This window comes from Pseudopipra pipra, chromosome 1, assembly GCF_036250125.1.
Source record: "Pseudopipra pipra isolate bDixPip1 chromosome 1, bDixPip1.hap1, whole genome shotgun sequence".
In the NCBI taxonomy this organism is placed as follows: Eukaryota; Metazoa; Chordata; class Aves; order Passeriformes; family Pipridae; genus Pseudopipra; species Pseudopipra pipra.
In genome coordinates, this window is record NC_087549.1 from 44,091,275 (window position 1) to 44,102,897 (window position 11,623).

General features: G+C 36.3%; 1 protein-coding gene across 3 annotated transcripts in view; it reads left to right on the forward strand.

Moving 5' to 3' along the window:
* LOC135414029 (ras-related protein Rab-10-like) overlaps positions 1–10,941 on the forward strand; it is a 30,277-nt gene extending 19,336 nt beyond the window's left edge. For 2 of the 3 annotated variants that reach the window (XM_064654290.1, XM_064654274.1), the window contains 2 exons: positions 1,290–1,391; positions 10,565–10,941. In XM_064654290.1, the coding sequence (XP_064510360.1) occupies positions 1,290–1,391; positions 10,565–10,639 (177 nt within the window). In that variant the 3' untranslated portion in view covers positions 10,640–10,941. Of the gene's footprint in view, positions 1–1,289; positions 1,392–1,752; positions 10,537–10,564 lie in introns of those variants that run through there. The other variant, XM_064654282.1, reaches the window with a different exon arrangement.
* The last annotated feature ends 682 nt before the right edge of the window (positions 10,942–11,623 follow it).

Sequence of the window (11,623 nt, forward strand, 5' to 3'; positions counted from 1 at the left end):
ATGAATAGCTAAATGATCTTAATTTTCTGTAACAAGTTGCTGCAGTACTGAAAATAGTTCACAGCAGTAAGCTAGAGTTTCAGAATCCCTTATGAAGCAGTCTGTCTAAAGAAACAGTCTAGATCTCATCTTTATTTTCAGAATTACATTTTCTTGTAGCACTTTGGAAAGGAAACCAATTACCTCACTTTTTTTTCCTACCTTTAATATAATCTTTGTTATATTTTGACTAAAACTTATGAAGTCTGATTCTTTTATCTGTATCTTCGTGCCTGATTTTGCAATCTTTGTAAAGCACTGATTTGTTATTTCTGGAGCTCATTAAAAGCAAACAGAACTGCCAACATTAGACTTTTTATCCTAATGGAGACCCTTCCAAATAAATCATTAACTGTTCAGTAATAACAGGATTTTCTATACATTATAAGCAGTAGGGTATTTTCTTTGCCTGATATCATCTTCTCCAGATGTGTACCAAGAAGGGATCCATTACAATGGGAATAAATAGACTCTTCCACTATTTTTGGCATATTTATTCCCACTTTGGCCCCCTCCCTTGGGAGGCAATGATGCAACTGTGTTTTCTTTTTGCCCATGTATTTAACTGTATAAATTGGGAAAAGTTTAGGACTCTAAAAAACTATTATTTTTGTTTTGTTGGGCTTCTTTCTTCATGCCAACATAGCTCTAAGCTATCAATAAGGGAAATACACTGGAAATGAGAGAACACAAGTAAATTAAATAGAACCAACTAATATAAAGTCTATGCTGTCCTTATAAGTATTTTCTCTTTGCCTATTACCATAATATATTTTTTGCACATGTATCTTTTTTTTTGCTTACCTCTTATTTCTGTGCTTCTCTTTGTCTGGCATAAAGGAACATCTCTTTCATATTTCATCATGTCTCTTTTCCTACAGTTTTTGTCACATTTTTATCTATACCTTTCTGCAGGCACTCCATTAGTTTTCTCTAAACAATTGCCTAGGAGACAGTTTGTTTTCCAAATGTATCAAAACATTGAGAACAGACCCACTGAAGTTTATTGTTGTTATTTAGCAGTAGAGATAGGTTAAAAAAAGCTGTTTTGAAAATGGAAAAAAATTTAAGAAGAATGAAACATTCTGAGGATGAATATAGAGTATTTTACTGAGCTGACATGTATTTAATCATTGTTTATATAGCATGTTAGAAGTAGTCAGAACACTTCCATTTCTCTTGATACTAGTATTAGGAAGTGGTTTTTTTCCTGAAGACTGTTCATCCCATTGCCTACCTTTGTTTTTCAGATTGCTTGGGAATATGGAATACCGTTTTTTGAAACCAGTGCTAAAGATAATGTGAACATTGAGCATGCATTCTCACTCTTGACTAAGGAAATACTGGAAAAGGTAGGCTTCTTTTCTAAGTAGAAAGAATGGGAGATTTTTCTTGACAGATTGGGTAAACAAGGTTGTAAATACAGAACAGGTTTGGCAAAGCACAGCTAGTGCTTTTTTTTCTGTGTTATGGAGTTAATATTTCGAAGGGATCCTGTAATTGCAGGTATACAGTGGAGGAATGTGGGGGAAAAGAATTGTGGGAGAAGAGAAAAACAATAGAGGGGAGCAGGTAAAATACAGTTCAGAGAGAAAATGAAAATTCAGGGAAACTGCTTTTGTGTCTTTCTTTCCCATGCTTTTCTGTAAGGGAGTGGTTAACAGCTCTAGAGTAGTTCCACTTCTGTGCCAGCATGATTCCCTTTTCCTCTAGGTTTCTGCAGAATGTGCACACAGTGAAGATGCTGTATTCTGATGTAATCAGTGGACCTTTTATGTTCAGCAGTCAAATGTTTTATACAAGGTTCATAGCTGTTTGTTTGGCTGATTTACACTAGTGCTTTTGAAGTTATGGTGACCTAAAGATTTGAGTTAATTAGTAGTGGAATCAATATTGTAGCTGTCAGAGTCAGCATCTCTAACTAACTCAAGTGCATTGGCTTAAAAGTCCTTATTCCTTGGAGTTGAAATACTTTTGTAGGACTGAATTATTGTTCATTAGCTCTGAAAATGTTTTGCATTGTAATTTATTTTTAGACAGTAGAATATTATTTTAGACATTAATAGATGTTCTTCATGCAATGCATTATCATTGCCATTCATCACCAATATTAGTTATACAAAACTAACCTTCCATTCTGAATACTGTTGAAGTCATAATAAAGATAAATGAGCAAAATTACTGACAAAGTCACAAGTTGCAGTGTTTTGATTAAGTAGCCATAGGGGATGGTCAGAATAATAGCCCTGGGTTGGACTGCTTCTAAGTCAAGGTCCTGTTGTATTATATAACACAAGCTGTAGTTGGTTATTTTGGGGGAGAAAAAAGAAGAAAAAAAAATCTTTTGATTACTTTAGCATGAAAGTGAAGCACAGCAACTTGATGGTCAAATATTGTTTAGGACAGGATGATAATGGCAGGTCCTTGAATAGTTGGACAAAAAGTCTCAAATAAGATAACTCTGATTTTGTTGTAAATTAAAAAGACATTGACTGTTGTAAATGGAGAATATATTGATACGTTAGTATGAAGCTTGAAAATACAAAACAATAGCTATGATCATAATTACTGCAAAGACAAATATGTGCAAAGTGAGCATTTCTGCACAGTGCATTTGGATAAGATCTAGGAATTCTCTCAGTGTGCAGAAATGGTGCTTGGTTATTTCTCACATAAAGATTGCCTGCACTTACTGTAGTGTAAGTGGAACTTCAGTATTCCTACTCATCTTCATGAAAATTCATGCGGTTTTTAGTGTGGACATAGCAAACAAATTCAGTCCACGTTGAAAATGTTATACTGCTGCATGGTTTTAATTAGAACTGCTTTGAACAGTTGTGTGCTCTGATTGCATATATGTGTGTTTGGGAATGAGAATTTGTCAAGTTTGTCTGTAGTAACAGTTCACCTTAGCTAGAAATGTTTGGAATCCTGACGGGGCATCACACACCATTACTTTGATGTATAATTTGCCATTTTTAGTGAAATGGATTTGTTGATATAAACAAGGACTCCTTTAGCCCGATTGGTTTTTCCATGGCCTAATAAGAGAGTTCACAGTAAAAAAAAAAAAAAATCTACCATAGAGTTTCATCATGGTTTTCAGGTTCGACAAAATAATTTGCCTGTTCACAAAACTGTGAAATCTGAATGTAGTACTTGAATTTTAACTTCCTCTAACTGATGAAATTTTGGAGAAGGGAAAATGCAGTGGGAAGTGTGACTAGTAGCTGTGAAAAATGACATGATAGGTGCCAGTCTGAGATCATTTTAATCATATATCCATTCTGTAGTGGTGAAATATGTACTTGCTGATTGTAAAAAGGAGATACAGCTTTGCATAGTGTTTTGGCCCAAGACACCTATATCTGATGGTATCAGGCTTCCCATGGTTCTGCAGTAGGACCACCTCTCCCAGACTGATGAGATGCTTCAGTGGAAGCATGTCATTGCTTTACCAGTCCCACAGAGGAAACTCATTTTAAGGAACTTCCTAGAAAAGTCTATTATGGCCATGCTTTTGGGAAGTATGTGAAGGTCATTCAGAGGTAAGATAAATGGGCAGGGCAGGCTGACAGGCAGCAGACCATTTTCAGATACATTGCAGTAGATTGTATTAATCTGAGGAAATCTAGGATTTTTTTATATACACTCTTGCCTACCATTTACTACGGGCATTTCTTTATTAACCAAATGTACAGAAAACACCTCTGTAGATGGTGAAGATCAATGTCCAGAGTTACAGAGCTCATACAGAAGTACTAAGTGTCTTGATTCTTTTGAAATTTAGAACAAGCTGTTGTTCAGTGGAGGGCTGGGGGGAAAAAAAACATATTAAAATGTGTCAGACATTTAAACAAAACAAAAGGCAAGTTTGTATCGTCACTATTTTGTGCTGCATTTTCCTATCTCTTCATTTGTAGTTTTTCTTGTAGTGAGTTTAAGGGAGAGAAAAGACTTCTGTATCCCAGCAATTCAGATAACTAAAGTACTGCTTGACGTTTCAGATACCATCTCAGCCATTCTATGCTTAGGCTCAGTCCTGCAGCTCTAATTTACATGGGTAGTCTCACTGAAACCATCAGATGTTATTTGAGAGTTTACATTGGTAACAGCTAAGGAGTCATGCCATATTTCTGAGAACTCACAATTTTCAAACTGATCAGTTAATAATAACTGAATGCAGTACTTTAATTTTAACTTCCTCTGACTGATGAATTTTTGGAGAAGGGCAATAATAGCTGATTTGATTGTATTTGAAAGGCTGCAGTGGAAATAGATGTTAATGACAAATTATTCCAGAATATTGCTTAGACATGTTGACAAATAACAATAGTATTTTATTTATTCACAATTCTTATAAGTCTCAGATATGCCTAAACCTGTTCAGTAATAGATGACAGCTGTTCTTTGACAATGCTTCTGGTTGCCAGTGAACTACTTGTACTTGCGAGTCAGTCCTCAAGAAACAACCAAAACCAAAAAAATACCTCCCAGAATGCAGTTAGCATTTGCATTTTTGTGTTGTTTGGTGTGATGGCTGACAAGCAGTACTTTTCTCAACTACCTTTAAAAAGAAATACTACAAACCTTTGTATTTATGTCTTTGTGTGGGTGGTTGTTGGTATTTTTCTAAAATAGGAGCAAGGAGGGAACTGTATTAAAAAAAAAAAAAAGGAAAAAAAGTACGAAGTTTTCACCTTTTTCTGAAGACTGCCATAAGACTTAACCAAAACTTAAGTTCTGCCTATCTCCCAAACTGACTACTAAGATTATTTTAATCGTATTAAATAAACATACATCTGCTGAGTAGAGAACAGTGAAAATGCATTTAAGACCTTGCCCTGTGCTGTTGAGAGCAACGTTTAATGTTTAACAGCTGGATGTCATTTGAGATGAACATTCTGAAATAGCAGGCCTCAATTCTGCCCTTCCTTTGTTTCTTTACCTTTCTTTCCTATGGCAACAGATTTTTGAAATTACACTGTGTGTCCCATGCCTTTGCTCCTAAAGTACCTTTGTAACTTGTTAGCTGATTTTAAACAAATTTGACAGGTCAAATTAAAAGATAATTAAGCTCCTGAGGAGTTCTTGAAAATAAGGTGAGAGGGAGAGTACTCTGCAAAAGGAAAGTCTCCAGCATGAGGTCATACAGTGTTGGACAGAGACCACTCTATAGAGAGACTGAAAAATGCTTCAACCAGCCATTCCAGCTGGAACTTGCATCATAGATATCAAATTTAATTCACATCAAGACCCAAATCCATAGGAAATCGGATTTCATTATTGCTGAGGTTCATGGAATTGTTAGTTTGTCTAAAAGATCCCTGTGTCTCCAGCAGTGCATACTCAGTGTTTCTTTATTATCCTCAGTCATGCATGGAGCCCCAGGCTTTGTTTGCCCTTTATTTATCTTGTACTGACCACAGAATATTAATTCCTTCGAGAGGGTTTTCATAATGCTTGTAATGCTGTACTTTAGATCTATTTTAGATTTTTATCTCCATAACCGTCTTAGTAACATTAGGTAGTATATTCAGCTTTGCACACTTGGGAACCAAGGTACAGAGATTAAAGCAAAGAGGATAAATGGTGCCAACTCAGTGTTGGTGCAATGTAAGGCATAATTTAAGTACACTATCTTATTTAATTAAAAAAAAAAAAAGTCTGTTCTGGACATTGAATGAGCTAGATATTCTTCTGGAAGCAGTAGCATATAATTAGGTTATGTAAATCAAAACTTAATCACAATGTCTGAGTGTACAGGATGAGATTCATCTTGATGTGCAACCTTAGCCAGCTAAAATTTGCATGACTGGTCTGGTTGTCTGGAATCATCTCTATAAAATGGAAAGAGATGAGTCTTTTTAGGATAAAATTTTGTTCTGGAGGTGCCTTTCTTTTTCCCTTGATTATAGGGAGTTCCATATCCCAGCCTATATGGTTCATGTGATTCAAATTAAATAAATTGAACTCCAGGAGACCAAAAGAATGTTACCGACTTGACTCGCTTCTGGCAGTTCCTGCTTCTGCAGGATCTTGGTTTTGAAGACGTACTGCTCTCTTAAATAGGGTTGTTGATGTGCAACTATACTAAACCTTACCCAGATGATTTGTAGGGTTGAGGAACCTTACAGGAGGACCACGGCTGTCTTCTCAAGTTTGTGAAATAACTAATTGCAGTATAACATTGTTTCAGTCTACCTGGTATTAACAGAAGAGGGAGATAGAGCCCCACACTTTGCCAGTGGGTTAGATGTTTTAGACATGATGGAATAGCAGGTTTTGGGAGCAAGGCCTTCATCAACATTTCTTGAGGAACGTATTCAGCAGCAGTTAGATCCTGCTCCTGTCCCTATTCCCACAGAGATTGCCTTCCCTGTTAATATATCCTTAGCTCTTGCTTAATACTGCTTGTGCCATGTCCTGCCCATTGCTGTTGTGAGAAGACTGTCTTGCATTTTGAACAAGTAATTTGAATTACAGAATATAGGGAATGCATGGAAAGCATCAGGACTGTTCATAACTGAGCTTCCTCTACTGGCAGTTCAGGAACAAAAGTGACATGGACTTGGTTGCATCAAGTTCTCTGCCATGGTTTATCAGTCTTTGTCAACTATCATTGTTAAATATAAACAAAATGATTGCAGTGATTAAGGAGGATCATTCTGTCATTAGAATAAAAATCCTCAAAATTTAAAGAATGTATAAATAATAGGAACCTTAGTTACAGTTCCTTCTGCTTGTTTCTCCAAAGCTGCTAGTTTTTCAGCAAGCACTCCAAGCCTGACTTCGACTGGGGACTTGATAGAGTAAAATCCTGTCATTCTTCTAAACCCACAGTGAGCCTCACCTCTGAAATAACTAAACCAGTATCAAAATACCAAGAACTGGTGCTTGAGTAGGTGAATCATCTGACTTTGTATGGCACAGTTGATCTGAGCAGTTTTTGCAGCAGGGAATGGTCAGCTGATCTTAATGAAGATTTACAGATTTACTCCATTAGAAGCCTTTCAAAGAGTTCATCCTTTTTTTTTTGTTACATTTCCCTTTGTATACCACCTTAGCTTTCTTTCTCTGATTTAAAAAAAAAAAGTGGAATCTTAGCCATCTCATCACAATTCCTGTGTCTAGGTATCTGTTGTATGCCAATGATACAAACTCTGCTTAGAGCTGGGGAGGAGAGACAGCCGGGAGGGGAGACAGCAGGAAGCATAAAACTGGCTTGAACAGATGCCTCTTTGTTAGGTGAGACATGTCTGGTGTGCTATTTAACAGGAAAAACTAGTATTTGATAGCAGGAAGTTTCAACATCTCACTAAAATCACTGCAGGGTGGAGCAGCATCTCTGTCTGTGGAGGTATTTTCAAAACCCCACTTTGCTCAAGATGCCGAAGTGGAAACTCAAGCTTCTTGGTACCATTTTGGTTCTTCTCATCTTTTCACATCTCTTTTGCTGTTTGTCGGCTGACTTGTCAGGCAGTGAGTTACAACAGGCTGAGCTGAAATGTGAGCTGGAAGTGTTAGTGTTCATGGAGCCTTGGAGGAGGAATGCTGCCTGCCTTGTTCCCAGAGGTGGGAGAGATTTTCATAACTCCCTGCTGTAATTTCAGGAGAGGGGGTGCCCCACCTCTTCCGAGGCTTGGCTGAAGTTGAGCACTACCTGGGATTGCCCAAATCTGATCGTTGCTTCAGCGCTTTATGCAGGACTCCTCGTATCTCTTTAGATTATGAATGTGGACTGTTAAAATCTGTACAGCACATTTGCTTAAATGAATCTCAGGCCCTCATTTGCTTCACAAAGATCCTGTATGGAATAATCTTACCAGTCTTACCAAACTGAAGTGATTAAGAATCCTCAAATTTACATTTTAAAATTTCAAAATGGATTTCAAAATGGCTCTTCTTTATTTGTAGAGTGGTGGTTCTTGTCTTTCTGTGCTGGCTAGTCTGTTGATAAACTATCAGATAATGATCTTACAGATTATAAGAACCATTGCATTATCATTATGCTTCACCATTCTTAATTACTTACAGAACTGAGGATCTGTGCTAAGGATACATGAACAGCTTACTTGCCACCCAGAAGTACTATTAAATAGTAAAATATTTGCAAATAAGCATATTCAGTGTTTAAGGAACATGAAAGTTTCTCCCCTTTCACTGAAAGCATGAAGTTTGATCCTGAAGTATAGCCTGTAACATCTTGAATTACCTGTTTCCTCTAAAGTAAGTGAAATCTGAATTCTGAAACTGTTCAAACAGGGATTTTTCTAGAACTCTTTTAAACTACTTAAACTGATTTTGTTTTCTCAGGAAAAAGCATGAGTGAGACAAAACGTTTTTAGTTTATGTCCACAATAATCAATGCTTAATGTTATTTCTTGTTCTCAAATAAGTGAATTTAAACTTCTTACTGTACCATTTTCTTCCAAAGTTTTCCCTTCAGAATCTTATCTGTAAACCAGCATGGTATCTTGTTCCTTGAGATGGCAAGGTTATGTTTGTGTACTTTGGATTCTGCCTTGCTCCCTCTTTCAAAAAGGTCTTCATACTTTATATTTACTGTCTATGCTTGCAGACTATCAAATACTGTCTCTGCCTAATGTTAATACAAATGTTAATAGCTAATGCCTTTACTTGAGTACCTTACGCAACTGTGCAAAAAGTTAAAATTTATCAGAAGTTATAAATCAGTGTGTTGGTATTTGTGTGAATTCTCAAGGGTAATAAAAATGTTATGTCTCTTGGTCCTTATCACTCAAAAAATAAAAATAATTTAAAAAACCCAAACAAAAAAACCAAGTAAAAGTGCACATGCTGTGTTTCTTCATTATTTGACTAATGACAAGAAATTCCTAAAATCAATAAGTCACAGTCTTCTAGTACCCTACAGTCAGAACAATATTTGCTAATAATTTTACTGACGGCAGCTTCGGCATCCATCCTGAGGTTTAGACTCTACAATACATTTTCTGCCCTCAGCTCCTGCCTCTGTCCATCACTTCTGATCCCTTCCCAGGTTCATCTTTTCTCCCAGCACCTTGCACTGTGGAAGCCTCCCTGGTTCTCTGCAGCCCCAGGGAGGATCAAGCTCAGCCGCTCTCTTTGTGGGGACGGCCCTGGCGCAGGGCAGCCAGCACCCTGGAAGAGCTGAAACTATGGCTGCAGAAGGAAAAAGGAAACAAATTTCATGCGTCCACTCCAGAATTTTAGGCAGCGATAAATATGTCCAGCCAAAAAGGCATCAGGCTTATTTGTAGCATAGGGGAACTTTTTATTTTGCCCTCATTCTGATTCACCTGAGTAATTTTAGATGAACTCTTCTGGATGTAGTCAATGTTCAACTACCCTGTGACATTGTATGTGTTAGTTTTCAATTCTGAATCGTGATTAGCATTGTTCATGATGACTTTTTTCCCTTTTCCTTTCTTTTTTCTTGTGCTTTGAATTTCATGAATTCCATCTTAGATAGCTGTTGTCTCTGGAAGCTTTTCTTTAATGTCAGAAATTGTTGTTTATGGCTGTTGGGTTTGGGTTGAGATGAATGTGGTGAATCCAGTGGTTGCACTTACTTCTCTGTGTATCATTACATACTTGGTAAACCTTCCAAGACACAGGCAGGAGAATGGCAAGTAGAGAAGTTAGGACTTTTTGTTTCCTTGGCATGTGACAATATTCTCTGTGTCTTTGTGCCCTTGTTCAGGGTTCAGTGTTACAGTTTCAGAGTACAGGATTGCGACATGTATTTGTACTGTATTGCACAACTGGGTTTGATTGTTTCTCTGGTCAACACTAATTATCTAGTCGAGTTTATTGCTGAAAGGAAGAGTCCTGGTTTTGATGATCTTTATTTTTGTTATAATCTGCTTTTGCAATCAGTACATAAATGTTTTACAAGGGTGGAGTGCTATTTTGATAGTTTATCATGATAAAAACTGAACTGTTTCCATTTGGAGGTATTGGCAGTTATTAAATAAAGGCCAGAAAACAGAGAATTTTAGTGAATTTCACAAAACAAGTTAAAGTCCTTTCTAACAGTTAATAGCCTGTGCCTTATTTGAGTGGGTTCTGATACTCTGTATTTTCCTGTTCCTTTCAACTGGGCTTTTGCACCCCATGCTCAGTACTTCAAGGATTAATGCACTTAACTGAAACTACTGAAAATTGGTGTAGTCAACAGGAGAATGTGCTCTTATAAACAGTTCATGTGAGAAAAGATTTTCAGGATAGGATGGTTTGTAGTGTCTCCTCAAAAGACACTTTCTATCATCTATCACCTTCAGAGTTAGGAGAGATGTTTGAGGCAGCTAAAGAATGTAAAGATGCCAAACTGGGACTTGCATGGGCTTCAGTTTCCATTTAATTTGTTAGAAAACTGCAATCTTATAATTAAATATAATATTCAAAGACAAATATATCTAGTGACTTTACCAAATATTTTACATTAAAATACGTGAAAAAGCAAGCTTTTCAACTGTTGTGTTCTAGTTATCTTAATTGTTTGCTTATGTTTGTTTTACAGAAATCCTGTGTATTATATGACTTAGATGTTGTGACTCTAAATGAAAGTAAGAAGAGAACCTGCTGTGCATTCTGAAATATTGTTTCATGTTCCATTTTCTCTTCAGAAAATATTAAGTGTTGCAAAGGCACACACAAGATTTTAAAAGTGAGCCTGTAATCCCAAAACACAGTGTTCAGGCATCCTTTGTATTACACAGACTTTGTTGCCAAATGGTTTTATATGTTTATATTATATTTTCATATTTTTAATGTGAAAATAAAACAGTTATCTGATATTGGAATGCATCAAAGGATGACTGTGTTTGCATACAAATGTTTGCAGAAATGTAATGTAAATGTACAAATTTTCTCTTATTAAAAAAAAAATTACCTTGACTTTTTTTTTCTGTGTTATTTATACCAGATTTGTAATGTAATGAACATTGACATCACCATCACACAGGCAACCTTCTGATATATGAAATCATATAACATCTCTTTAAGCACCTGATATTTACTGCCATCTCCTAAGATAATTCTGTGGAAAGTTTTGGCTTTTGTTTCTTTTACATCTGTTTCAGAAACATATGTGTTACTTCAATAACCTTGAATAGGGAGGCTGCAAAGGTGAGGGCTGAGAAAAAAGAATAAACCATATACAGGACTGGTGTCATAGATTGGGTTGAAAGGGAGCTTAAAGATCATCTAGTTCCAACTCCTCTGCCATGAGCAGGGATGCCTTCAACTAGGGTATGTTGCTGAACCTTCCTAAGAAGGCAGAAAACAGAGAACAACATAATCCTGTAATACACATCCTGTAATAATCATCTTTCTCATATGAAGTGGTATAATTCTTTGAAATAATTCGTGCAGGTATTAGCAGCATACCTGTATTTTCAAATGTTCATTTTGTCACAGATGATTGCTATATAAGGGTTTGTTTGATATTGTGACATATTCATGTTATTTTCTTAAACTATAAATAGATTATACTCATACATTGTATGAGTATAATGATTCTGCTCATTTAATCTGCATTATACTGGTATGTAATAGCTTTAATTTCAGTGGAGGATAT